This window comes from Colias philodice, chromosome 1 (genome assembly GCF_061535455.1).
Source record: "Colias philodice isolate Cphi_HAF_F1 chromosome 1, ilColPhil1 Martin Lab GWU primary, whole genome shotgun sequence".
NCBI lineage: Eukaryota > Metazoa > Arthropoda > Insecta > Lepidoptera > Pieridae > Colias > Colias philodice.
In genome coordinates, this window is record NC_143086.1 from 7,691,430 (window position 1) to 7,716,678 (window position 25,249).

The window sequence follows — 25,249 nt, forward strand, 5'->3', positions numbered from 1 at the left end:
TCATAAATGGCTGTCTGATTTGAGACAAGAAGATATTTTACACTTTTTTTTGTTATTAAGTTGTTCTTCTCTCATTACGGGATACTAACAGTATGTAGAGAAAGCGATTGTATTTTAAAATTTATATCAAGATGATATTATTATGTTTAAATCATTTCATTATCATTTAACATGCCGGTCGTCTGTTTAGACGCGTGACGGTCCAAAGCCGTTTATTTTTCAGGTACAGCCTACCGTATTATATGTAAATTTGTACAAAGTACTAAGTTACGGTTAGGTGTATTTAAAATGTACCATCAGCCTATACGACCCTATTGGTGTTAGTTGGAGGGCGAGCATTCTGGCGGAGCCGAGGGGTGTTCCAGCGGGGAAAGCGGGACTCGCCTGGTATGATTCCTTCATCCACATCATCCGCCTCAGTTTTTATTTCCATTTTCTAAAACAAAAACACAATATGCTCTTTGTTACATCATACCTACTAATAAGGATCAAACTAATAATTATATTAGCTTTCTTTTACATCTTCAAAAAGTAAAATAAAACAAGGAAGCGAGCACAGAATGTGAAAATATACCTGCACAATAAGTCTCAGTAACATATACTGTTGTTCCACTACACGATTTATTTCCCGGAGACGAAATTTTTGTTTCTCTAATTGACATGCCATGTAATCATCACTGCTTTCAAGTACAAGATCCAAACCAGCTGTAAAAATATAAAAAAAAATCTTGGTAATGCTTCCAATTCTTATGAAGTTTTCAATATGATGTCTACCGTGCTAACTTACCGTCTTCGGTAAAAGGATTGCAGAACCACTTACGCAAAAGAGTGTCGAGGAAACCCAGTTTACTCTTGCTAGTATTGGGATACTCAATCACCTCGGATTTATCTACTTTCTCCAAAATAAAAGCGGGTAGTTTTCTTTCCAGCTCCGTGTGCAGGACAACCTGGAATCACGAAAATATCATAAAAAATTAATATCTTACAATATTATAGACTAGTCTACGAACAAGTGAAATGATTGGCGGTAAATGAAATACATTTTTATGAATATAAATGCAGAAGTTCACTCACTTGCATAGCTAAACGCTTCAACTGAGCATTTCGCCGAACGCTCTCAATGTCACCAACAGCCAAACCGATGAGCAGATTCATTAGCAGAATTGGCATGAGTACCATGAAAAGTCCTAGTATTACAAACGTCATTAAAGGATATGGTAGAAACACCTCAGATTCAGATTTGTAGTACGGTTGCACATATGTACCAACGAAATCAATTTCACCAAGCATCATGGCAAATGTCCTCAACAGCGACATGGGAATGCTTCCAAAAGAAAGATGATTTCCCTGAAAAGGCCAAAAGGTACATATTAGGTCTTTCGCTAAGCCAAAAATATCACTTAATTTCGCGGTAGCTATTATCATTCGCATCACGCTTTTAAATTAGAAAAGTTGTACAAAAGTTCATGACGTCATGAATAAAAAATTCTTTGGAAGAAAGGGATTCAATACTGGATACTTTATTAAGTGCAGTGCAAAAAATAATTCGCTAGTGGGTAAATACCGTAAGAGCCAAACCAACTTTTGACAGCAGTACGTAGAATGACAATCCAAATGCAATAATTAAAATGGAAAAGACCATAAGCACTTTGATCAGAGTTTGTAGGATTTCCAGGAACATCACTACGTAGATTCCGATCTGGTCGAAGCGTTGTAAGAGCAGAAGTAGTCCAAACCAGGATAAAAACATAGTTATCGATGCAGCAGAGTACTGTAATAACAAAAAAGACTAATATAGTAATGTCTTACATAGAGTATTGTGTACTTTATAGATTATAATATTTATTGTATTTAAGAATGTATAAGGGAGTATGCATAATAATTTTTACCTGAAGATCAGTTGAATGAGAAGCCAGGCTGGGGCAAACCATCAGAGTGGAGCTGACGTATAATATCCAGGAAACAAAATTGGAAGGATCAGCAAGGTAATGCCATTTCTGTTGCTTTATGTTATACAGCTCTCGAATCAGGCAGACACAGTTGTAGGACAGGATCGTAACCCTGCTTACGTAGAATGCCACCATGGTTTCGAATGCAAAGGTGAACGGAAATATTGTTATTTTACCTGAAATACAGTTTCAATATAATATTGGTGTCAATGATCAATCAGAATTTATACTTATGTGTGAATCTTTTATTCTTTTTATTTCACTAATACCATACACATTGTAGGATAATGATAGAGGTATTATATACTTACTTATGTTGTTGTTCGTATTATTTTCATTCTCGATCACAAATTCACCGCTTAGTGTTTCGTTTATAACTTCCGATAAGTTTTTCATCTGTTTCTTATTATCAGACGGTCCTTTCATTAAGAGATAGCCATAGAGGGTCACAAACACAAGAAATATGCAATAGAATAACAAATTCGTCAGATGAAAGTATTTTCCATACGAGTTCCATTTCATTTGTAAGTACTTTTGGCTAAGCGGATGTGCTAGCAATTCAACGCGACCATGAGCTACCATTGCCTGAAATGTTACGAAAAATTTAATGCTGTTCTCAAGAATAAACGTGTGTTATGTGTATCGCCAAAACAAAATATCAGTTAATAAAACTAAAATAATGTATACCAAAGAAAATATTTTTTTCATTATTTTAAATCTTGCTCTGGCGATATAATGGTTAGGGAGCCAGGTGCAAATTTGGTTAACTATTTCCTCTCAAGAGATAATTCGTCAGACGCATGAGAGTATAGTATTATAAAGCCTCGTGAACGTCAGCTGGCGCTCGGTTGGGGGGGTGAGCGGTTGTAGCCTCCCACGCACATAGGAAAAAAAATACATTCATTCATTCATTTCCTCTCAGCTAAAAATTTGTCAAATTGTAGCTAACCCAATATCTCAACGAAAAAAAACAGTCAGCTGGTTACAACATGGTGTATTATACGTCAGCTGGTGTCTCGAACATGAAAGTTAAATTTAAAGAAAAATTTATTTTCCGTTATTTCCTCTCAAACAAAAATTTACCTGATGATAGCTTATATGTAACTGTGGATAAATATATATGTCAGCTGGCTGTATCTTGGTGGAAAAACCGTCAGCTGATACGGGAGGCTACAACCGCTCTTCCCCCCAACCGAGCTCCAGCTGACGTTCACGAGGCTTCATAATACTATACTTTGATGCATTTTACTAATTACCGCTTGAGAGGAACTTGGTCATAAAATCTGCTGCTGGCTCCCGGACCATAATATAATGGCGTGTACTTAAGTGTATATATATATATACATGTGAACGATAAAAAGCGAAAAAAAAAACAATCCACCAATAAACCTTGCCCACACACAGGTGATGAAAGCTTGCTATTGTGGTCGTATCTGAAACGGCACATTGATATTTACATATTCTGCTATTTGATTTGTATTATTTATAAAATAGTTAGAAATAAACCGTGTTCCATGTTCTTTTGTGCAATTCGCTAAGGTTAATAATTGAAGTTAGTGACTTTAAAAATATGTGGACATACTGCATACATCGATATTTCATTTCCATAGACCAAATATGAAGTCACGTTAACATTTTGGAGTTATTCGGGTGGGGTCGATGAAAATAAAACCAGTTTGCATGTGACTATACATTTAAAAACGTTAGTACTGATATAAAATTTTGAGTAGATTATAATCAAGCAAAGCATCATCGTGTGTTGGTGACAGCACTCACGTTGATTACACACAACGGTTCAGGCCGAAACTTTGGGTCATTGAGCGCCTGTCTGAGCGCTTGTATCTCTAGCTTCGAATGTTGGTAGTATTCGAAACAGTATTTTATCTGTGGCGGAGCAAAAAATATTAAAAATGTATTATCTACTTCAAATATAGAACTTACGTTTAGGGCTGGTAATGGTGATTTTATAGCGCTATCCGGTTTCTTATTCCCATCCTCAGGTTTTAACGGAGGACATAGGGCGGAGAAGCAGTATTTGATCTAAATTTTATAAATATCATTATTTGAACATTGAATAGATTGTTGTTTATAATGCATATTCACATTTTGACCTAAATCAAACAGAGAACCAAAACTACGTACTTATAATAATTATGTGAAAATTACACAGAAGCAATATCAACATTGTTTGTCCGTCCGTCCGGGACAAATGCTTGTTCTTTATTCAATGTTGTTTAGTTTCATGAATAGTTACACACTTTACTAGTTCTGCTAGATTAAATTTCCTTAATATCTTGACTGTCGACCTTGAAGTCTTACCTCTTTAGAGATCTCTGCAGTTCTGGGTACCTATAACTCTTCAGGTATGGCAGTTGCTCGACAAACATAATATATAAAAGTTATAGATGTGATAATATGGAAAGGTTGTATATTTTTATTTCGTAGTTAATAATGTATTTATTATTTTCAGGACAATTTTTACACACGGCACAATCTGATCCCATACTAAGCTTTCGCTTGTGTTATGGAAACCAGATGGCTGATAAACATACATATATAATTTTAAATAAATACTTATATAGATAATTTACACCCAGACACAGGGCAAACATCTATGTTCATCACACAAATATTTGCCCCGGGTGGGAATCGAACCCACGACCACTGGCTTGGAAGGCAGGGCCACTACCAACCAAGCCAACCGGTCAGTCAAATTATTAATATAATTAGTATTCAGGTAACTATGTTCTCTTTTATAACCATACATTTATTTATTTATCTCATTTTGTTTTCGGTATACATTACAATCCATTATGAACATTACATCCATTGGTGATATTTTTCTATTCCAAATTAATCTATAAAACAAGCTACGAACACAATTAAAAAAAAGTTTATGCGTGTAAGTAAGTATTTCTACATATGTCTGAAACCCTTAATATCAATTTCTACACTTATAGTCCTCTTAATTGAATAATCATAACGGAGAAAAACTTAATCGTTATAACTGTACAAAGATAATAATACGAAAAGCTCCTGTTATTCTCCTTTTTGATATGTTTGTAAATTTCCATATTCACATATTATTTAGATATTAATTTTAATAAATGTGATAACAAAATTAATTACTACATATGAATGGTCATCAAAATTTATCAGAAGTGGTTGAGGTAGCCGAATTATAATTTCGTATCACAGATACTCACATAGAAACTCTTAGAATCTTTCTTGCAGTCGGCTTTAGTGATACATTTATCTTGAACTGCTTCAAACACACGGGGCATGTAAGCTATCAATGCTAGGGTCACGCAGGGGTGGCGATGAGATCGTAGGGCCATTACTTCTTGAGCCCTGGAACATTTATTTTCTTTTGTGGGGTAGTGTCAAATGAGTTATAAATTGTTTACCCACATCATAGATAGCCCAACTGGGAACTCTTGTATGAATTATCTATGTATGTGTGTTTTATTAATATAACAACTACATCACCATGTTCTATAAAAGGAATAGGGGATAGGTAAAATAATTTATTACACAACAATTCTTTATTAAAACTTTATAATGATATGTTATACCTTTCTTCATGAGTGACCATTGCGAGTGCAGCTTCAGGGAATTTGTAATATATAGCGTAGTCAATAGCACTCATCTCACGCCTATTGTAGCCGAGACGACATCCCATGGATAGCAGAAGCGCTATGGAATTCGGTTTGTTCTCCATCGTGGCCAAGTGAAGCGGGGTATTCTGAATCAGATCAATTTATTAGGCTCATAGAATCATAGACGTTCGAAGGCTTTCCTTATAATTTTGAAGAAATTATTGAAATAATCGAATTGATACTGTGGCAATAGTTGTCTAATATTTTGTAATTACAAGCATTTTTGAGACTTACGCCATCTTTATCCAACTGGTCTAGAAGGTGTGAATGCACGGAATGTAGGAGCTCAATAGTTTGCGTGTATCCACTCATGGCCGCTAGATGGAGCGGATTGCGACCGTTGTGGTCTCGGTGAAGTAAAGCCCCTCTATTGAGCAGCAAATGAACTACTCGGGTGTGCCCTTCCCGCGACGCAATGTGAAGCGGTGTCAAACCTTCACCGTCACTTTCATTGATGATAAACGTTCCTTTATCGGAGTCCAGCAACTGACAAACAGTGTGGAAACGGCCATACCTGCAATTAGGTTTTACAATTACGCTTCGGCCTTTAAAATATGCCAAAGCTAATTTGTATTCATAAACGCGGAAAAGCAATATTGAAAGTTTATATTGACTTCAAAGCCTTATGGAAGCTAATTACTAATTTAAAACTTCGGAACTTTTGTGAAGTAATAATTTTCCATGGAATAAAATTTCCTCACCTGGCAGCGAAATGCAGTGGACTCTCATTGTTATTGTTCTTGGGGTTAATACAAGCGCCCAGTTTGATTAAATTTTCGAGGGATCTAATGTGACCTTCACGGCTGGCGTAATGAAGCGGGGAACACCCGGTATTATCTTTTTCATTTAAGAGGACTTCCAGACTCCTCTCACTACGTTCCTTTAATGAATCAAAATGATCTATTACTAACGTATCGATTTACTTTGTTTGTGTTAAGATAGTTCTTTAATATTACAACACACCTTGATTATTCCTAATCTTTTTATGTTATTAATTGTTTGCAATATTCATAACATTTATTAATTATTATAAAGCAATAGTTTATCGGTTGATAAACTTATGTTTAAAACACTATTAAAAATATGTTAAAAAATAACCAATATTTTATACATAAATAATATATAAATTATAAATTGCATCTATCATTTGTGTTTTACGCAAGCGTCTTACTTTGCATTTTTTAGCAAAATCCTCAAGTCGTCCCCCATTTATTACGACCAAATGTAAAACATTTCGCATGTTAATATCTTTTAATTCGAGATTAGCGCCAAGTTCCATCTGAAAATAAGAGGTGGTGTAATAAAGAAAACAAAAGTGGCTGAAACATAATATATGACTTCTAATGAACTTAATCTGAAGTATTGTTAAGAAAAGTATTGATAATATTGTTCAGTATATTATTACCAATAAATGGACGGTTCTCCAGCCGCACCGGGAGGCGGCCAGCAACAAGGGGGATCGCCTTTCCTTGTCCAATGGATTTATGTCTGATCCCTCAGAAATGAGGTAACTAACAATGTCAGGATGGTCAAACATGGCTGCGCAATGTATGGGTGTCATTTTTTGAACGTCGCACGAATTTAGACACACCATTTTCTCTTTTGGTTGCATTGTGAACATCAGTTTCACGATCTCAAGTGCACCCTGTAAATAGTGAAAATAATTTTCAATGCTTTATTAAATTATTTTTTCAATAGGTTTTGTTCTTAATGAAATACGATGCCTTTCCAACTGTTACATAAAATTAAGACATGTTTAATACCTGAGAGCAGGCAAGATGAACTGGGGTAGATAAATCATGGTGCTGCGTAGAAATTTTTGCCCCAGATTTGAGACAGAGTTCTACGGCCCTTATGTCTCCGCCGTGGACCGCGGAATGCAGGGGCACATTGCCCTCGTTATCATGTAAGGAGAGCATTTGCTCTCTGGTGCAGCCTTTGGACTCTGCCCACTGCAGGAATACTTCCATGGTCCTAGATGAAGCGTTCTTGGCAGCTTCGTGAATTGGGTAGTATCCGTTGTTGCAGGGGCGTTTCGACTCCGCATTTAAATCGGATATCTATAAAGGAGGTTTACTTACATTTTTACGAAAACATAAAGGAAGAAAAGAATGTTTTGATTCTAAAACACTAATAAAACAGGTGTTGTAACATTGGTTGTATTTTCACTAAATAATACGGTTTGACCTAATGTCCAATATCTATCCAGATACATAATGGCAATTGGCTCACTTGTAACTTGGTAACCCACGCAGAAAAATCGATTATACTGATCAGACAAATCTATGTTCCTTAAAATATAGTAAATTTACCAGAATCTGAGCACACAAGTCGTGGTCGTGTATAGCAGCTACGTGCAGTGCGGTACGACCGTGCTCTCCACCAAGGTCCGCGTCGAATAATTTCTTGTACTTTGCAAATGCTTGAAGCGCGGCCACCTAAGAATTTAAGAAGTTGGTTTGTAATGAAATTTATTGCATGTTACCTGATTATATATATGATTAAAAAAGACTTGTGGCACTCGGGGACTGCCGCGGTAAAGCTATTGCATGCTATGCCTTCAAGCCACACCTCCGCGCCCGTCGGAGTGGGGAGCGTTAGGTTTTTCGTTACTAAATTTCTGGATTCGGTCCCCGCGCTCAAGGCCCGCGATAGAAGCTATGCAATAGCTTAAAAATAAGACGAAATTTAGATTGCAGCTCCAGCCTGTTGCTGGCGGAACGAGTTTAAATTAAATAGAAACTTATAATATGTCGGTAACATGAGGTAAATTCTGAATTGTAACACTCCTTAGAAGTAAGTTTTGTTTTGTAATTTTAAGTTTTTCTTTAAAATGTTATGTCAATGTAAAGTATTTGATGGTAATTATAAGAAGTGTTGAATTGAAAGTTGTACCAATATTTTTACCATATTCAGTAACTTACAACATAAAGTTATGAAAAGCAAACAATTACCCAATAAAGATACGCACGAAATTTTATCACAACAATTTCAAACAATTTCAAACAAAGGCAGCTTAAAATTTCCATGTCACCATTGTCGTATTTACGCAATATATAATTTTCTATACTCATACCGTTGGAACTGTACCTACAGCATAATTATCTACACTAATATTATAAAGAGGAAAGATTTTATTGTTTGAATTGTATAGGCTCTAAAACTACTGGACCGAATCCAAAAATTCTTTTACCAACAAAATCCTACATTATGCCTGATGAACATCCATACTAATATTATAAATGCGAAAGTAACTCTGTCTGTCTGTCTGTTACTCAATCACGCCTCAACTACTGAACCAATTTGCATGAAATTTGGTATAGAGATATTTTGATACCCGAGAAAGGACATAGGATAGGTTTTATCCCGGAAATCCTACGGGAACGGGTTTTTCTTTGAAAATGCGGGCGAAGCCGCGGGCGGAAAGCTAGTAGGCTATATTTTATGATGTTTTTATACTGGGTCAACCCGGGCAGAGCTGGGAGGAGCGGCTAGTAAAAAAATAAAAATTAAATAATTCGATAAAATTCACGAACCTTGTTTAATTCAGTAGCATAATGTATTGGTGCCTGCTGTCTTCCGTTCAGCACGTCTGTTAAGACGCCCCTGTAAACATTTAATGGATGAGATAAACGTGTACTTAATTTATGTATGTAATTTAATTATAAACCAGGCAATTATTAAAATTAATTGTACATTTCAAAATAGATTCGAATTGTTCTTTGACATTAAATTATACTTACGCGTCCAAAAGGAAGTGAATTGCATCAAGCGCGTCGTTTTCTATAGCCACGTGAAGTGGTGTGTTTCCAGCCTTGTCTTGGACGTTTAAATCTAAAATAATTAATTCAAATAATATCGCAGTACAATTTTATCTTTTTAGAGGAACTAAATTAGTGTTATAAATTAAAATAAAATTAACGGTATTTAAAGCTAAAGTTATACCAAAACCACAACGAAAATAACAAAATGTAAGTAATGTACTCATTGTAAGTTTATTATCGATCGTGACCTGCGTCTGGTTTTAAGGTCTTTCAGATTTGTCATGTAAAATTAATGGAAAAAGTAGCTACGATACCCCGATAATAAATTTAAAGCTTAATCGAAGAACAAGTCTAGAATATTAAGAGAGTTCGAAGGTTATAAATAAGAAATATGAATCTAATTACGTGAGTCAAAACCTATTATTTAAGAAGAAAAAATTTGATGAAGATTTTTGGTTCTAAGCTCGTATCTAGGAGGTATAAATAGCGCCCTCGTTATCAATACAGCCTATATCGTAAATTGGAATTTATGGAATAAAATACAATCCCTACATTGTAAATATCTTCTTTTTCGCAAAACAATGAGCTGTTATAATATTATAAGATCAATTAAAATCATAACTTTTTATTTCTGAGAAAACATTTTTTATTGTTTGTTTTACTTCTACTTGATTAGATTCATTTTGGAGCTTTTTATCTTTAGAAAAACTGGATAAAAAAATTAATGAATGAAAAAATAAATGAATTGATATGTGAGGTCTACCAATGATTGTCAGTGATTGCCAAAAATCAAGCATTTATGCCGTTATAAAAACTTAGGTGACAGATTGCTTCAGCACCATTTGACTGTATTATGTTGTGGCAATTGCTGTGCGATGCAGTTTGGCCAGTGTGAACGAGGGTCATCTGAGGAAAGGTGTTCGCTCTGTGGAATCCGCCTATTTAAATATACCGGACAGAACATTTCATAGTACCTAATCGTTCAAATCGTGTCCGAGGATTTTGTCGACACTGTGACACGAGAATTTAATATACATACACCTATAGATTATAGAAATACTCAGTACTCACCGCCAGAATAGGTCTTGATGAATTGCAGAATATTGGTGTTATTTCGAGCGGCGGCTTGATGAGCGGCGCTGCGCCCGCGCGCGTCCTGTACTGTCAGGCGGTTTGGGTCGCCAATGTACAGGCGCATGAAATCCTCGACATTACCGCTTTCTGCAGCCTATAATACAAAACCCTGGTTAGTTTAGGTACATAAAATATTATATGTGAACCTTCATACATGGCTAATATGTTGAAAGTTATTAGGGTTCCGTAGCCAAAATGGCAAAAACGGAACCCTTATAGTTTCGTCATGTCCGTCTGTCCGTCTGTCCGTCTGTCCGTCTGTCACAGCCGATTTACTCGGAAACTATAAGTACTACAGTGATGAAATTTGATGGGAATATGTGTTGTATGAACCGCTACAAAAATATGACACTAAATAGTAAAAAAAAGAATTGGGGGTGGGGCCCCCCATACATGTAACTGAGGGATGAAATTTTTTTTTTCGATGTACATACCCGTGTGGGGTATCAATGGAAAGGTCTTTTAAAATGATATAAAGTTTTCTAAAAAACATTTTTCTTAAAGTGAACGGTTTTTGAGATATCAGCTCTCAAAGTCGTAAAAAGTATGTCCCCCCCCCTCTATTTTTATAACTACGGGGTATAAAATTCTAAAAAAAATAGAGGTGATGCATGCTAATTAACTCTTTCAACGATTTTTGGTTTGATCAAAGTATCTCTTATAGTTTTTGAGATAGGTTGATTTAACTGTAATTTATTATATTTGCTGCTACGGAACCCTTTGTGCGCGAGCCCGACTCGCACTTGGCCGGTTTTTTTTAAAATATAATTTTGTGTGGTGACCCGATCACGCAATGTCCACCTGGCAAAGCGGTGACTATACTCAACGTATTCATTTGATAACTATTCATGAATGGTAATGTTTTTAATGATGTTTGTTGTTCTTGCTCTACTGAACGATTGTACATCTGTATGAAATTGGAATATAGTTGTAGCAGTAGTATCTAGTAGGCTAGAAGTAACAACACGTTGCCTACATTAGAGAGTACCAGAGAGGGTAAAGCCATCTGAAGTTATATTGCTATAAATTCCGTAGGTACGTAGATTAAAGGCTTAACCCATTCGTATCGAATGAACTCAACGAACCGCTGATGCATGTTTAGGATGGTTCTATAAGCTCATATTTAATACATTTCCAAAATATGTTATAATAGAACAACACAAGCCATAAAATGGGTTGGTCTTTGTAGGTCAGGACAGGATAAATGTGGTCGAGGACAATTTCACGGGCAGTAGATTTACTTTGGTTATATTAACATTTGGTTTGTTTATTGGTACTCTGTCGAGAAATATCAGATTTATAAAAATAATTTTTCGCCCTATATTGTCAGGGATTTAGATTTATTATATTTATTAAAGTTATATAAATAGGGTAGCTGTTTATTTAAGAAAAAGATTATCCAAACTGAAAAAATCATACAAAATATTTCCATATCTTTCCAATGTAAAATGACAAGCATTGCAGACCGTAACGTCTATAAAATATTCTATCTACAATACTGACTAATTGCATGGCTTATTCCCAAGTGGGTAGCATTTTTTTCCAGCAATTCTACGATATGTAGTTGATAAAACAATTTCACTATCGCATGATGTGTATCGATTGCACATTGCATGGTGCCAAATGACTGGACGCTATTACAGTAGAATCAATTTTGTAAATGCGTAACTGAGACATCTAGAACCTATAGATTGGTTATAGATGTAGAAGTTGTTGCGTACATAAAATTCACTTATTTTTGCAGTCGACTCTCTATTGCTAAATCGAACACAAGTTTTATTATTACAAAAAGCACACACGGACATAATCTTTCCTTTAATACCCAGGTATACCAGGTAGGTTTAATACCGAAATGTAAAAAAGGATTGTGTCAAAGATAATGAGATCCGAAATTTCCATGAATATTTTATTCCTTCATCAAGTGTCACCTGAAATGTGCGTGGACATTTTTATATTATATTTTACGTGAATACGAAACGACGTGAACTCTAAAAATTGCCTTCTTGTAGGATATACTGCGTAACTATATAAGTAACAAGTAATAACCTAATTATTTGCAGATTTAAATATGCTTTACTTTACAAAGAAGTCAAATACTTTTACGAATCTATCAATTGAGACCCCGTAATTAGGTAGATCAAAAGCTTATCAAAAGGTTGTTGTTTTGTAATGAACGTCGTCGAATTAATAAACATTTATAAAAGTTTTGGGGGGGAATTTCCAGAGTTTCAAAACTTATTGTTGTTATTAATAATAATAAAATAATATAAAAAGTATACTAGAAGACAGATCGATCTACATTATAGAAAATTGTAGTTATATTTCTATTTAAAATAGAATCTCATATTTCATTTTAATTTAGCGATAACGTAGCTTGAGATGCTTTCAATTGAAATATCTGTAATCTGGTCAGGTCAGAAGGCATTATTTTCTAGAAACTTGCAACTGGTTTCAAGGAGCGACAATTATTTTCCATAGAAATAGTGCAGCGCTTAGTGCAAAGTTTAAAGCTTTCCTAGAGAAGTTTTAATTGAAGTTTATTTCTTATTTTTTAAATTTAGTTTGAAATCAGTAACAAGAAATGTATTTTACAGGCTTTGGCGACAATCCCCAGCGGTTTAATCGGAAATGTGGCAAAGAAAATCAGAGTCAAGTAGAGGAAATTTAAATATATCCGAGTTTCTTATCTCTGGGTACCTAACGAACATTCCACTCCTTTGTACTGTTCCTTGAAGTAAATCCTTTATTCCTTGGTTTATTTACTAGCACATGGCAACTCGTTAGGGGTAGATTAATTTAAGTCTCAACTGGTCAAGTATTTGTCTGCTACAAGAGAACTAATCTTGTTAAAGTTCTACTCAATCACACCTATCTTTTAAAGAGAAGGGGCCCAAATCAGATTAACGACACACTCCTAAACTGCCATAATTGTTCATGGGTATGCTATGGTATAAGCAGCTCTTATTCATTTTACGTAATAGCTGATGTACATTACTATTAGGAGGTATACTTATTACCGGTCACTATCACTATTAATATATACGTAAAAAGTTATCTCTCAAAAGTCAAAAGACTTAATAAGTTTCTAAGTATTCTCGTTTCGCAAGCAAAACATCCCTTATTGTTGCTATCTGGGCAAACTCTTCTCTAATGTGGTCAGTAACTAGATAGTTATTGTAGAAAATAACGATAAATGTCTAAACCTTGGTCCAAGCAAGCCATACGTGACTTCCGGTACATCTATATGTACGATATTAAAGTTAATAAACGTATCCGAAGGTCCAATACTGTCATCCTGAAGCCTTGACCGCGAAGTGATAATATTTTATTGGCATTCGTGTCATTTCTAAAAAGGTCAGAGATCCTCGACGTTTCCATTCTTAAATTTAATCTTATTATTGCATTATGTATATTTGTGATCGCTTTTGTAATTAAATAGTAAAGTAGTAGTTAGTAAAGTAAATTTTTACATTTATTTATTACACCGATTTTTGTTGGTTACAAAAGTATTAAAAATTATCCTGAGTTTTATTTGCACATAAAAGCTATCGAGTAGAAAATAGACATTGTAACTTACTTCTGAGTTCTGGAAGCGAATTGGCGATTGTTGAAAGAATAAACGTTTGGATTGGAGTACATGAAATGTTTCTATATTTTTGTAACAGAGTAAATTTTATTGCACACAAAGACTTGAATCTTTTTAGGTCTGAATATTGGATAGAGAAATTTCACAGAAAATTTCAAATCGCAAGGACTCCAGACACCGAATTCTCACAAGTTTAGCTTTGATTGTTTTCTCGAATTTATCCTATAATACTTATATCCTGTTTAGTTAATAAAGGGAAACAAGTTCCTTGGTGTGTTTGATTTACAATATACTAGTTGTTTAATTATTATTCATGACCCACTATAATACATACCTACCTAAGGGCAGAAAAGGTCGACGCATGGTCGAAACTATCTAGACATATTATTTTGTTTTCCCTTCATTGTTATTTTGTCCTCTATTTTTCCTTTGACAATTCACATTCTCCGCATATATCTTTTGTACCTACTTTCTTAGTTTTAAAAGTTGTGATTTTTTATTATTTTCAGGAATTGCTATTTGAGTAAATTTCTACTGAATATTGGTAATCTTTTGTCCTTAAATATCGAGAACGCTTTGTATATGTTTTATTTAAACATCTTATTGCTGTAGATATATCTAAAATGTCTAAAGAAGGGACACCAACAAACAAAGGCAATGCCATATACCTTCCACCATAAATGTATCTGCTCAATTGAATACAATTTATGGCATGAGAATTATGGCCCAGAATGAGGTCTCGGTTAGTCATTTCGAATAATTTCTCTATATCCTATAGTGGAAAACGCACTATTTTCAACGGAAAAAGTTTTCTTTACATCCAAAAATGTCTTTCAATACATACTTTAATTCTGAAATAAAACTTTTATAAAGAAAAAAGGAATGGCAAGCACGTTCCAATAAACTGTTGATCATATATGCTTAGCAGAAGCATGAAAATGTTTAAGAATTTATTGGTTCTACCGCTGTCACGTCAAGGGTGGAATTAAATATATCCTATACCGAAGTCACACTGAATAATGTGGAAGTCTTATTGAAACGTGATGAAGGCCGGTTGCTACTTGCTAGAGGGCCTTTCCTGCTTAGGTATATTATTCATTTTCTAGTCCAATTTTTTGTAATATACATATCTAATGCAACGAACTTATTTCTTTATGTTGTAATAAAACACACTTGAAATAAAAATGAATGATCAGAATAGCCATTTTAAATTTTTTATTTTTTTTTGTTTACCTCTTCTTTTATGGATATTATAATATTGTATATTTTTATATGAACAATTATTATAATACAATTTAAACTGAAATATTTGGAAACCGCAAGGCAATTAAAGGTTCTACGACGCCTCAAAACATTAAATAGAAAAAACTAAAAACCTACAAGAAAGAAAAATTAATGTTTTAAAGCATTTTGTAGGACTTAGATGCAAAGGTTTAATCATATTCCTTGAATGTTTGAGTTAAACTGCGATATCATAACAACAACATAAATAATCATTATCTATACTAATATTATAAAGAGGAAAGGTTTGTATGTATGTATGTATGGTTTTCACGCATAAACTACTGGACCGATTTTGATGAAATTTGGCACAGACAATCTTTAGACCCTGAGAAAGAACATAGGCTACCTTTTATTGCGAAATATGTACCACGGGCGAAGCCGGGGCGGACCGCTAGTTTGTAATAAAAGGAAACATGAGACTCTATGCTTGAAAGTAATGTAAGATATGACGCTCGGCACTTTCTATCAAAAATATGGTTGAGTTCAAGGTTTGAACCAACGGAAATCTTAGCTACTGTTTTTATTGACTTATTATTGTTAGTTGGAAAGTCCTTTTATTGAAGAAGGCTATATACTATATTATAGGCTGTATAAAATAACGTTCCAACCAATTTGAGTGGAGCTACGAAAAATGATGCAAAAGTCGACAGAAATAATTCTTGAGATCTTCCTTTGTGTAAAGGTTTATGTACCAATTGTTATTTATTCCTCAATTAATGCAAGTATAACCGCGGGGCATCGCTAGTCTAGGAAATAATACGTAATCGTGGCCAAATATGGCCGAGTAGTTCCTAGTGTAGGTATTCTACAACGGCTTTTAATTATTTTCTTTTCGAAATTACGATTGTATGTAAAAAAGCGATGATAATAATTATTAGAATTGTAATACTTAACGTGATCATAATAAATCATACCTACTAATCGAGATATTCTCGCATCTCTTGATAAATGACTGAGATTTTCCTACCGAACAGAAATGGAAAGACTTGTAATTCAATTACTGAGGTAAACTGAAATAAGTCGTCCGGTAAAACGGAAGACGAGAATCCTGCCTCCCTGTGTTTAATATATTTCACAATTAAAAGAAAACACTAAATCCTTGGCACTTTCAAAATTGTAAAGTAAAAATACCGATGCATTGTTTGTTCCATTATGCCTCTTTGTAATTATTATTTAAATGGAAATTTTCTTTTATAGATTGATTTGAAGAAACATAGTTGAATTATCCTAACAGTAATTTACTGAACCCAAAAGAGGTCGACTTGAACGTGAAACCATTGGTTTTATAGGCTTTTATTTTATCTGAAACGGTAAAATATAAGGGAATCGAACTAGGCTTCCAATTACAATAGTCGGGAGGCTTTTAAAAAAAAAAAAAAAAAAAAAAAAAATAAAAAAAAATATCTTTATTTCACAACCACAATTACAAAATATACAAAAACGATGGTCCCGTACTAGACTATAGTCTGTATTACGGGTACCGATGTCCTTCCATGTTACAGTTGAGAAATATAGTGACGTAATTTAAACAGAGAATAAAGTAAAAAAAAATATATATATATATATATATATAATGTAAAAGTTGTGTCTGTGGGTGTGTTTGTGAGTGTATGAGTGTGTGAGTGTGAGTGTGTGTGTGTGTGTGACATGTCTTACGTGTGTGCATGATTGGAGGAGTGTGGGTTCATGTAATGGTAGAAGAGCATGAGTAGAATGTGTTTACGTTTGAATAACTTATATAGACTCTCACGTTAACAGCGGGTCTTAGAGATAATTACATTTTCTGTGTAGTAGTAATCCTTTGAGAGCAGCCATTTAGTTATAGTTTTTTTACTTTTATATCGTGATAAATTAAATATTTTCAACTCTTTATTTATTACATTATATAAGTGTGGTCCCAAATATAGAAATTGCCTACGGAAAAAGGTCGTATTGAAAGTTTGATGTTTTACTACATCTCTAGTTGAACGCTGAGTTAAGTTTATGTTAGAGAAACTTACATTAATGTTTATTAGATTATGGAATTTAAGGACAGTGTCTAATATATAGAGTTGTCTAATAGATAATACATTGAATAAATTATATATATCCTTTGTGGGAAAACGAACTGGCTTAAAAGCTGACACCTTAAGTATTGACCTCTGGCATCTCTCTAAAGGTAGAAGAATAGTTTTATGAGTGCCACCCCAAGCTACAATACAATACCTAAGTATACTCTGACAGAGAGAAAGATAAACAGTTTTAAGTAGGTTAAGTTCAGCTACCTGTCGTAGTTTTTTAAAGGTCCAGATCAGTTTACGAGTACGAGAACACAAATTATCGATATGCAATTGCCACGTCAGACGGGAGTCTAGAATAACCCCTAGGTACTTAATATTATTAGCAATCTCAATTGTATGACAAGAACACAAACTTATGTTGTTATAATTACAAGTATGAGCTTTGATTGAGAGGTCGATCGGCAAAACATCATTTTTTAAACTGAAGTTAATACACTTAGTTTTTTTAAGGTTTATTGTGAGCTTATTACAACGAAGCCAGTCCAGTATGATTTGAAAACCACTTTGCGCGTTGTGAAAAACATGCCTCCAACTTATACCATTAAAAAGCAGGACCGTGTCATCCGCGAATGTAATTATTTTACAACAGTTTAAATTTAGAAGACACAGATCGTTGATGTAGGCTAAGAATAGACTAGGTCCGAGTACACTGCCTTGCGGAACGCCATAAAATACAGGCATATCGGTGCTCACAAGATTATTTATTTTAATTCTTTGGGTTCTGGCAGTTAAATAATCAGTAAAAAGATCAAGTGCAAGCCCGCGTATTCCAAAACTTTCCAATTTAGACAAAAGGATGGGAACAGAAACAGTGTCGAAAGCCTTGGTTAAGTCGAGGAAAATACCTATACATTTTTCTCTTTTATCTAGCCTATTGGTTATATAATTAGTTAAGTCCAATACTGCTCCCTCTGTAGATTTATCCGCCTGAAAACCAAATTGATTTTGAGCTATAAGCTTGTTAATAGTAAAAAAGTTCATTAATCTCTTATTTATAATTTTCTCGAAAATTTTACTGAAAACTGGTAAAACTGATATAGGTCTATAGTTTTCGACACTGTTCCTGTCACCGCCCTTAAATACCGGGGTTATGAGAGATTTCTTAAAATAGTTAGGGAAACTACCAGTTTCAATGGATAGGTTGAAAATTTTAGTTAGTGGCTTAGCCAAAATATGTTCGAAGTTTACGATTTCCTTACTTTAAGTAGGTACTCTTTTATGTTTTAAAGATAACTTATAATTCTATGATTTTATATAATAATAATAATAAAGGCGTAGGGATGTGACGACCCCATCGCCCCCGGTTGGCATATCTACAATAGATATCCCAACCGTGCAGTCAGTCACCCCGCAGGGCACCTTGTGGCGAGGTGTCGGGGAGTAGCGACCCCGCGGGAACCGAGCGCTCCCAGGGGAGGTCCCTGTCCTCACCTCTGGACTGTCCCAGTGGCAGTTCGGAGTGAACAATGACGAGGTTCAGGATCCCCCACCTCTGGCTTGCCTTTGTTGGCCGTCCAGAGTGGAGCCGCCAGAGCTATATGCTCGGGGGTGGAAGTGTCTAATGGCGTAATAGCGGGGAAACCCGCTCCGGGCCCGCGGGCCCGCGATGGTGAAACCGGTGCCGCACCTCTCTACACCCCTAGCCGTTCAGCTGATGTTGCCCCCTTGTTGCCATTCTCGGTAACCTTTTTGGGAGCCCATCGACCGAACTGGCGAGTCACCGTCTGCCATTATTTTCAATTTTTAATATTGAAAAGGCAGACGTCCATAGTCCCCATAGAACCAATATACCAGTCCATCTAACACCCCCTTCCATAACCCAGTTTTGTTCATTTCCATTTTTCTGCAATAGTCCTACATTGGCCGCGGACTGCCCAGGGCTGTATCTCTATAGGGCAGTCATGGGCAGGCTGCGGCTGGTGTCCCACAACACATTAAATTCTCTAAAGGGCCTCTGCGTGTTGGACCTGTGTCCCCACGTAAGCCTCCCAAAGGACCGGGTATCTTCCTTCTGGTGGTACCCGTGTATTATGGAGAGAGACATAATAATAATAAATTTCTTTATTTCAGAACAATTTACAGTCCCATAATTTACAAGTTATGTATATAATTATAATTATAATACGAAAAAAACAACTAACAAAAATAGCCATTGATTATTACAGTGATTATTACATTATATTACAATTGAAATCCAAGCTTTATATAAACTACTAGTAATCATTCTGTCAGGCAAACTGCGTACAATTTTATTTCTACACTTGTCAACTCTGGACATAAATGTAGCAATTCTGTGTCTTTGGATGGCATTGAAGGATTTCGGAAGCGCTGCAAAATTTGTCGAGCCCCATCAGATAACGAAAGATGTTATTGTGCTCTACTCGAATGCCATCATGTGCTTTTTTGGTGTAATTAGTCCAAAGTTGACAGGTATAGAGGGACTGACAGAAAGTCTTGAATAAATGAACTTTAACGGAATTGGATGCCCTACGAAATTTCCGGATGATCATATTGCCGATGACACAGAGGGCACGTCGTTGTCGTTCTATATCGGCATCATCTTTTCTTTTAGATGTAACAATGTGGCCAAGATACTTAAAGCTATCTACTATTTTAATAGGGTGGCTGTTAATGCAGATTGGCGGAATATTATCTGGTCCCTTTCCCGATCTAAACATCAACATTTCTGTTTCCTTGACATTGTACTGTAGACTATGTGAAAGAGCATATCTTTCACATATGCCAACCACTTTACGTAGCCCTTTGATTGAGGGGCTGAGCAGAACCATATCATCAGCATAACTCAAATTATTGACATATCTGTCATCCAATTTAAGTCCAACTTCAGTCCTACTCAGCTCCACAATCAAATCATTCATATGTAGGTTAAACAGATCGGGAGAGGTAACTCCGCCCTGTCTAACACCACACGGGAGAGTTTTTGCCCCATTTAACGCTGTTCGTCTGATTATCATACCAATATGTAAAAAGACCAACAACGTCAGAAGAAACATCACTGCTGCCAACTTTTTTCCATAATATATCATGGTTCAAGGTATCAAATGCACGACTTAGGTCTAGAGAGCATGCATAGACACTAGTACTCTGATTATTATAACAGTTTACAATTTCCTTTTTTATGTATAATGTATATATAATTATATAGCCATATCAGTTCCCACATCAGGTCTAAAACCGAATTGGGCATCGTCAATATTAATATATGGTGACAGTTTGGGGTGCAAAATTTTTTCAAGTATCCTGGCCACAATTGTTGCCAGCGAGATAGGTCGATAATTAGCCACGCATGAGATACTACCGGTTTTATTCTTAGGGACAGGGATAACTATAGTTTTAATTAAATCTTTAGGTAAATAGCAATATTTAAGACAGAGAGTATAAAATTGAGCCAGAACCGGGTAGATGTTTTTACCAGCATATAAAACGTGTTCTATACTAAGAGCATCGTGACCCGGTGACTTTCCGCGCTTCATATTTTTAATCACCTGAAAAACGTCCTTAGATGTTATGGTATTATTACATAGCTTACGTCTCTCATTTGAATGTACGATCTCAGCTGAAGTTGATACATTACCATTGACATTTACATTAGCTGTAGGGTTCGTATTAAACTGTGCCCTGAAAAGATTAGCTATTGCTTTAGAGTCTTGTTGTCCATCTACGCATGCAGGTAAAACGTTTTTGTAATCCATTTTCTTAGTTTCTTTCCAGAATTCAATAAAATTATCGGTAGAATGACTTTGAGCTAAAATATCTAACTTTATTTTGTCTTGATTATTTTGGACATATTTTAATGCAGTCTTAAATTCTTAACGTGCCGAGAACATAGCATCGAAATAGTATCCCGAACGCGGCTTACCGTAGGACACCCATTCCAAGAAAGTTTGCCTAGCGAGTAAATGAAAATGTTTAACGTGAGCATTCCAACCAACTATCTTATATTAACATTTTTTCCTATTATTAAAACTTCTTTCAGCTGATAATTGCATACACGAGATAATATCATAGTAAAATTGATCTAATAATTTAAAATGATTATTGTTTATACACTTGCTATCACAGTCTTTACATATAAAATTACATTCATTATAATATTTACTTTGTATATTTCTAAATTTTAGTTCACACATTTTTGTATAAGTAGCTATATGCTCTTCATCTCGAATACCCCACATATATTTAATATTATGGTTCACATAAGTATCACATTTTTTAGGTGTTATCACATTTAAATTACAATTTAGGACTAGAGGTAAATGGTCTGACCAATAGGAGTCATATTTAATATATATGTTAGTGACTAGAATTTCAGCAGCCGCCGTTGCAAGACAGTGATCGTGTAGTGATCGTGTAGATTTAGTGTATTTCATCTCTAATATTTTTAAATTTGATGTTCCGCCATATGAAGCTAGATTTGAGCCATAATTGAGCAATAAGTAAAAACGTAACCGTACCTAAGTTTGATTATGTAGTATGTATAATATAATTAATGAGAACGTCTCAAATTATATCATAATTTTCATTTTAATTAATTTTTTTAGCATCCGATAAACACACATGCAATTGTATCATGTCAACCGTGCTGATGCATAGGAATGTAATGATGCATGCATGCAAATACTTGCATGCATGCATCATTACATTCACAGTATATTTGTTTTATACAAACTTGCATGCATATGCGCTTGCAATATTGCATGCATGCATGCGCAAGGACGGCTTATAAGCATGCAATTTGTACTCCTTAAATTGTATTCATCAAATTGAAAAAAAAAAACAATGCTTCTATTGTTTGCTTCTATACTCCAATAAATGTTTGCCTTTAAGTCTGCATGATTGTAAACGTGCATGTTTGATGGAATGCCTCAATATGCCTTCATGCTTCTTAGTTATTTGCATTACCGTTAATTCTTTGTACGTTTTATGGTCTCGCATGGTTGCGGGCATGTATGTACCTTATACCTATGCACAATATTTTTCAATATAAGCTTAAAAGCCAGCTGTCTATAAACTGTACCACGATTTCATTTCATTTGCGTTTATGGTTGCATGCACGTATACTTCTAGCTTGCATGCATGTTGCTTGCTTTTGTTATTTAATGCAACATATTTACATGCACGAATGCCGTTGCTAATTGTGGTCCTTGCAGTCCTATACATTAACATGTTTGTATACGATGCATGCTTATATGATTATGCACCGCATCTATGTAATTTACAAGCTTGCATGTCCATGTTATCCTTGTATCCTTGCATGTTCGCGTGATTATATTTATTTTTGTTGCAAGTGACATGTTCATTGTTTGTATACTAAGCATGCTTACATACTTGTATACTAGACGTGTGAAAATTAACATGGTCGCATGTATTCTTCATAATTTGCTTTAATGTTGACGCTTTCTGTTCATGTTTTCCATGTAGCTTTGTATGTTCGCAAGGTGGTATTCCTTTTTTATGTTCACATGTTTCTATACTAAGCATGCTTACATAATACATAAAGCGTTGTTTGTATGCTCCTTAAATGCTTGTAAGTGTATTCATTAAGCTTGAATGTTGATATTTGTGGTGCTTGTTACTCTTGTAATCCTACGTGATTGCTTGCTTATATTGCTTTTAATTTCTTGTTAACATGTTTGTTTATGAGGCATGCTTCTATAGGTAGACGCTGAATGTATGCAGCTTACAAACTAGCGTGTATATTTTATGATATGATTCAATGTTGATTCATGCATGCTTGTGTTGCATGCTTTTTGCATGATTGCATGCTAACATGCGCTGCACGTGTACATGTTACATGCTAGCATATACATATAAATATGCTTGCATATTCATCTGCTTCAATGTTGATACTTGCATGCTTGTGTCGCATGCTTTTTATTGCGTGTTTAAACATGTTTGTATACGAAGCATGTTTACATACTTATGCATTGGATGTATGCATGTTTACATCTTTGCATGACCATGCTTGCATGCATGTGCATCTGCATGTTGTTGTATACATAAGTTCATGCATACAGGCCAGCGTGATTTATTTTCTATGCAGAGGTAACACAAATTTAATTAAGTACCTAGTGTTAAGTAAATTGCAAACATTAAAAATGTTTAAGTAAATAACAAGTTATCTATCAGTTATTGTTCGTCACTTGATAATTTAATATAATACTAATCCGGGAAAAAGTTATAGGATGGACTGAAAATAATTTCTAATGTAAAAGTTCGCGCAAAAATATTGAAGAAAATTAAAAAAAATCTTTATTGACAAGTAAATCTATGAAATATTGAGCTTTGTACTTTACTGTTTTAAACAAGATATAAATTAAATTAATCACACAATAAAAGATTTCAACGCAATTAAACATGATATGTATTACTTCATTAGACGCTTCAAACAATTCGCAGCAGTTTTTTAAAAGCACCCGCAAATCACACAAATAGTTTTATTTTCCTTACCATTAGTACGTCTTCTACAGTTGGCGTAGGCTGAAGTTTGGCGGCTATGTGAGGGGGCATTTCGGGGGTGCCGTTTTCATTTTCCCTCACGGTCGCAGTGATTCGCCTTCGTATGTGTGGAATCATTTTTAAATTCACTGAACAATCACAGTTTTTCACTAAGTCACATATAAACAGTTCGTATCGCACAGAGAGTGATAGGACACTAGTTGCACAAGTTTACTCCGAGAGCTCGCTCCTGAGGACGACCGCTCGGGGTGGCTGCATGTCTCCGACTGCAGTCCGCGCGTCTCTCCCCGGCTTCACGCCCTATCCCGGCTCCCGGTATTTCGTCACGTTCCAGCTATGGCTGACTGAAACTCTAGCCCGGACTCGCGTTTTAATTACTTGACTTGATATGCACAATTTTTTACTTCAGGTTATGTTTTATGGTTAATTTTTTTTTATATAATCGTGTATTATGCATTAAAATGTTACAGTGCGTATTTAAAAACGGTTAAATATTTAAATTTATCTTATTTTATAGATGTAAATTTTTGTTAACATTTACAAGTACCTACATTTTTTTAATAAGTTACATCTTAAAACAGCAAATACGTGTCATGGTTTCCATGAAGTGAGTAGTGATTAGCGGATATTTCCTATTACAGCAAGTATAGGTTTTACAAACCATAATGAATTACTTACCTAATTCGATAAATAATTGGAATAAGAATAATGTTTGGAACCATTAATTTTGACAACAATGAAATATATTTATAATATATTTACCCTTAGTAACGTTGTTCGTAAAACTGAAATTGATAACTAAATTACAAGAAATCAAAATTAGATTTGGTTAATTCCTTAATTTGACAAAGTTTGACTCGTATCATTTTAATTTACTTTGCTTTAATAATTTCCTAGTATTCATTCGATAGATTAAACCGACATCATAGCCACATTTCAAAGTTATCTGAAATATGACTATAAAAAAGAAAGTCGTTTTAGTTACATGACTTTTGTGTATTCTACATTTGTATCAGGATAATGTTAGTGAAATCTTTTGAGAACTTTCAGTAAAGGTCTACCCGGGTGTAGCTGAAATCATAGGTACTGTAGGTAGGTACTAATATACGTCTATAAGTCATTTTATTAATTATTTTATAATCAAAATGAACAAGTATTATTAGTGATGACATATTCAAATACATTTAATAATTTTGTGATGACGAAAAAGCTTTAATTATGCCACAGATAATAATATAATACTATACTAATAATGCTACAACATAATATATCTGAATGCGCGTAGACGCCACGTAGCACATGCTACGTTATATCACGATATATTATGCTACAT

At 34.8% G+C, this 25,249-nt stretch overlaps 1 protein-coding gene and 1 long non-coding RNA gene across 2 annotated transcripts in view; one reads left to right on the plus strand and one right to left on the minus strand.

The window, feature by feature from the left end:
• TrpA1 (Transient receptor potential cation channel A1) lies at window positions 1–24,075 on the minus strand. Its single transcript, XM_089712906.1, has 21 exons — window positions 23,908–24,075; window positions 10,444–10,600; window positions 9,352–9,442; window positions 9,145–9,214; window positions 7,921–8,046; window positions 7,372–7,668; window positions 7,014–7,253; window positions 6,780–6,887; window positions 6,310–6,488; window positions 5,843–6,122; window positions 5,525–5,694; window positions 5,156–5,300; window positions 3,891–3,989; window positions 3,726–3,833; window positions 2,261–2,534; window positions 1,890–2,125; window positions 1,565–1,771; window positions 1,075–1,347; window positions 788–947; window positions 575–705; window positions 1–436 (listed from the first exon to the last, which is right to left on the minus strand). Exons 1-21 carry the CDS (start codon window positions 24,031–24,033, stop codon window positions 302–304), a joined length of 3,612 nt encoding a protein of 1,203 aa, XP_089569032.1. The 5' UTR covers window positions 24,034–24,075; the 3' UTR covers window positions 1–301.
• Window positions 1–25,249, plus strand: part of LOC149491209 (uncharacterized) — a 445,824-nt gene that overhangs the window by 135,364 nt on the left and 285,211 nt on the right. The window lies entirely within an intron of this gene.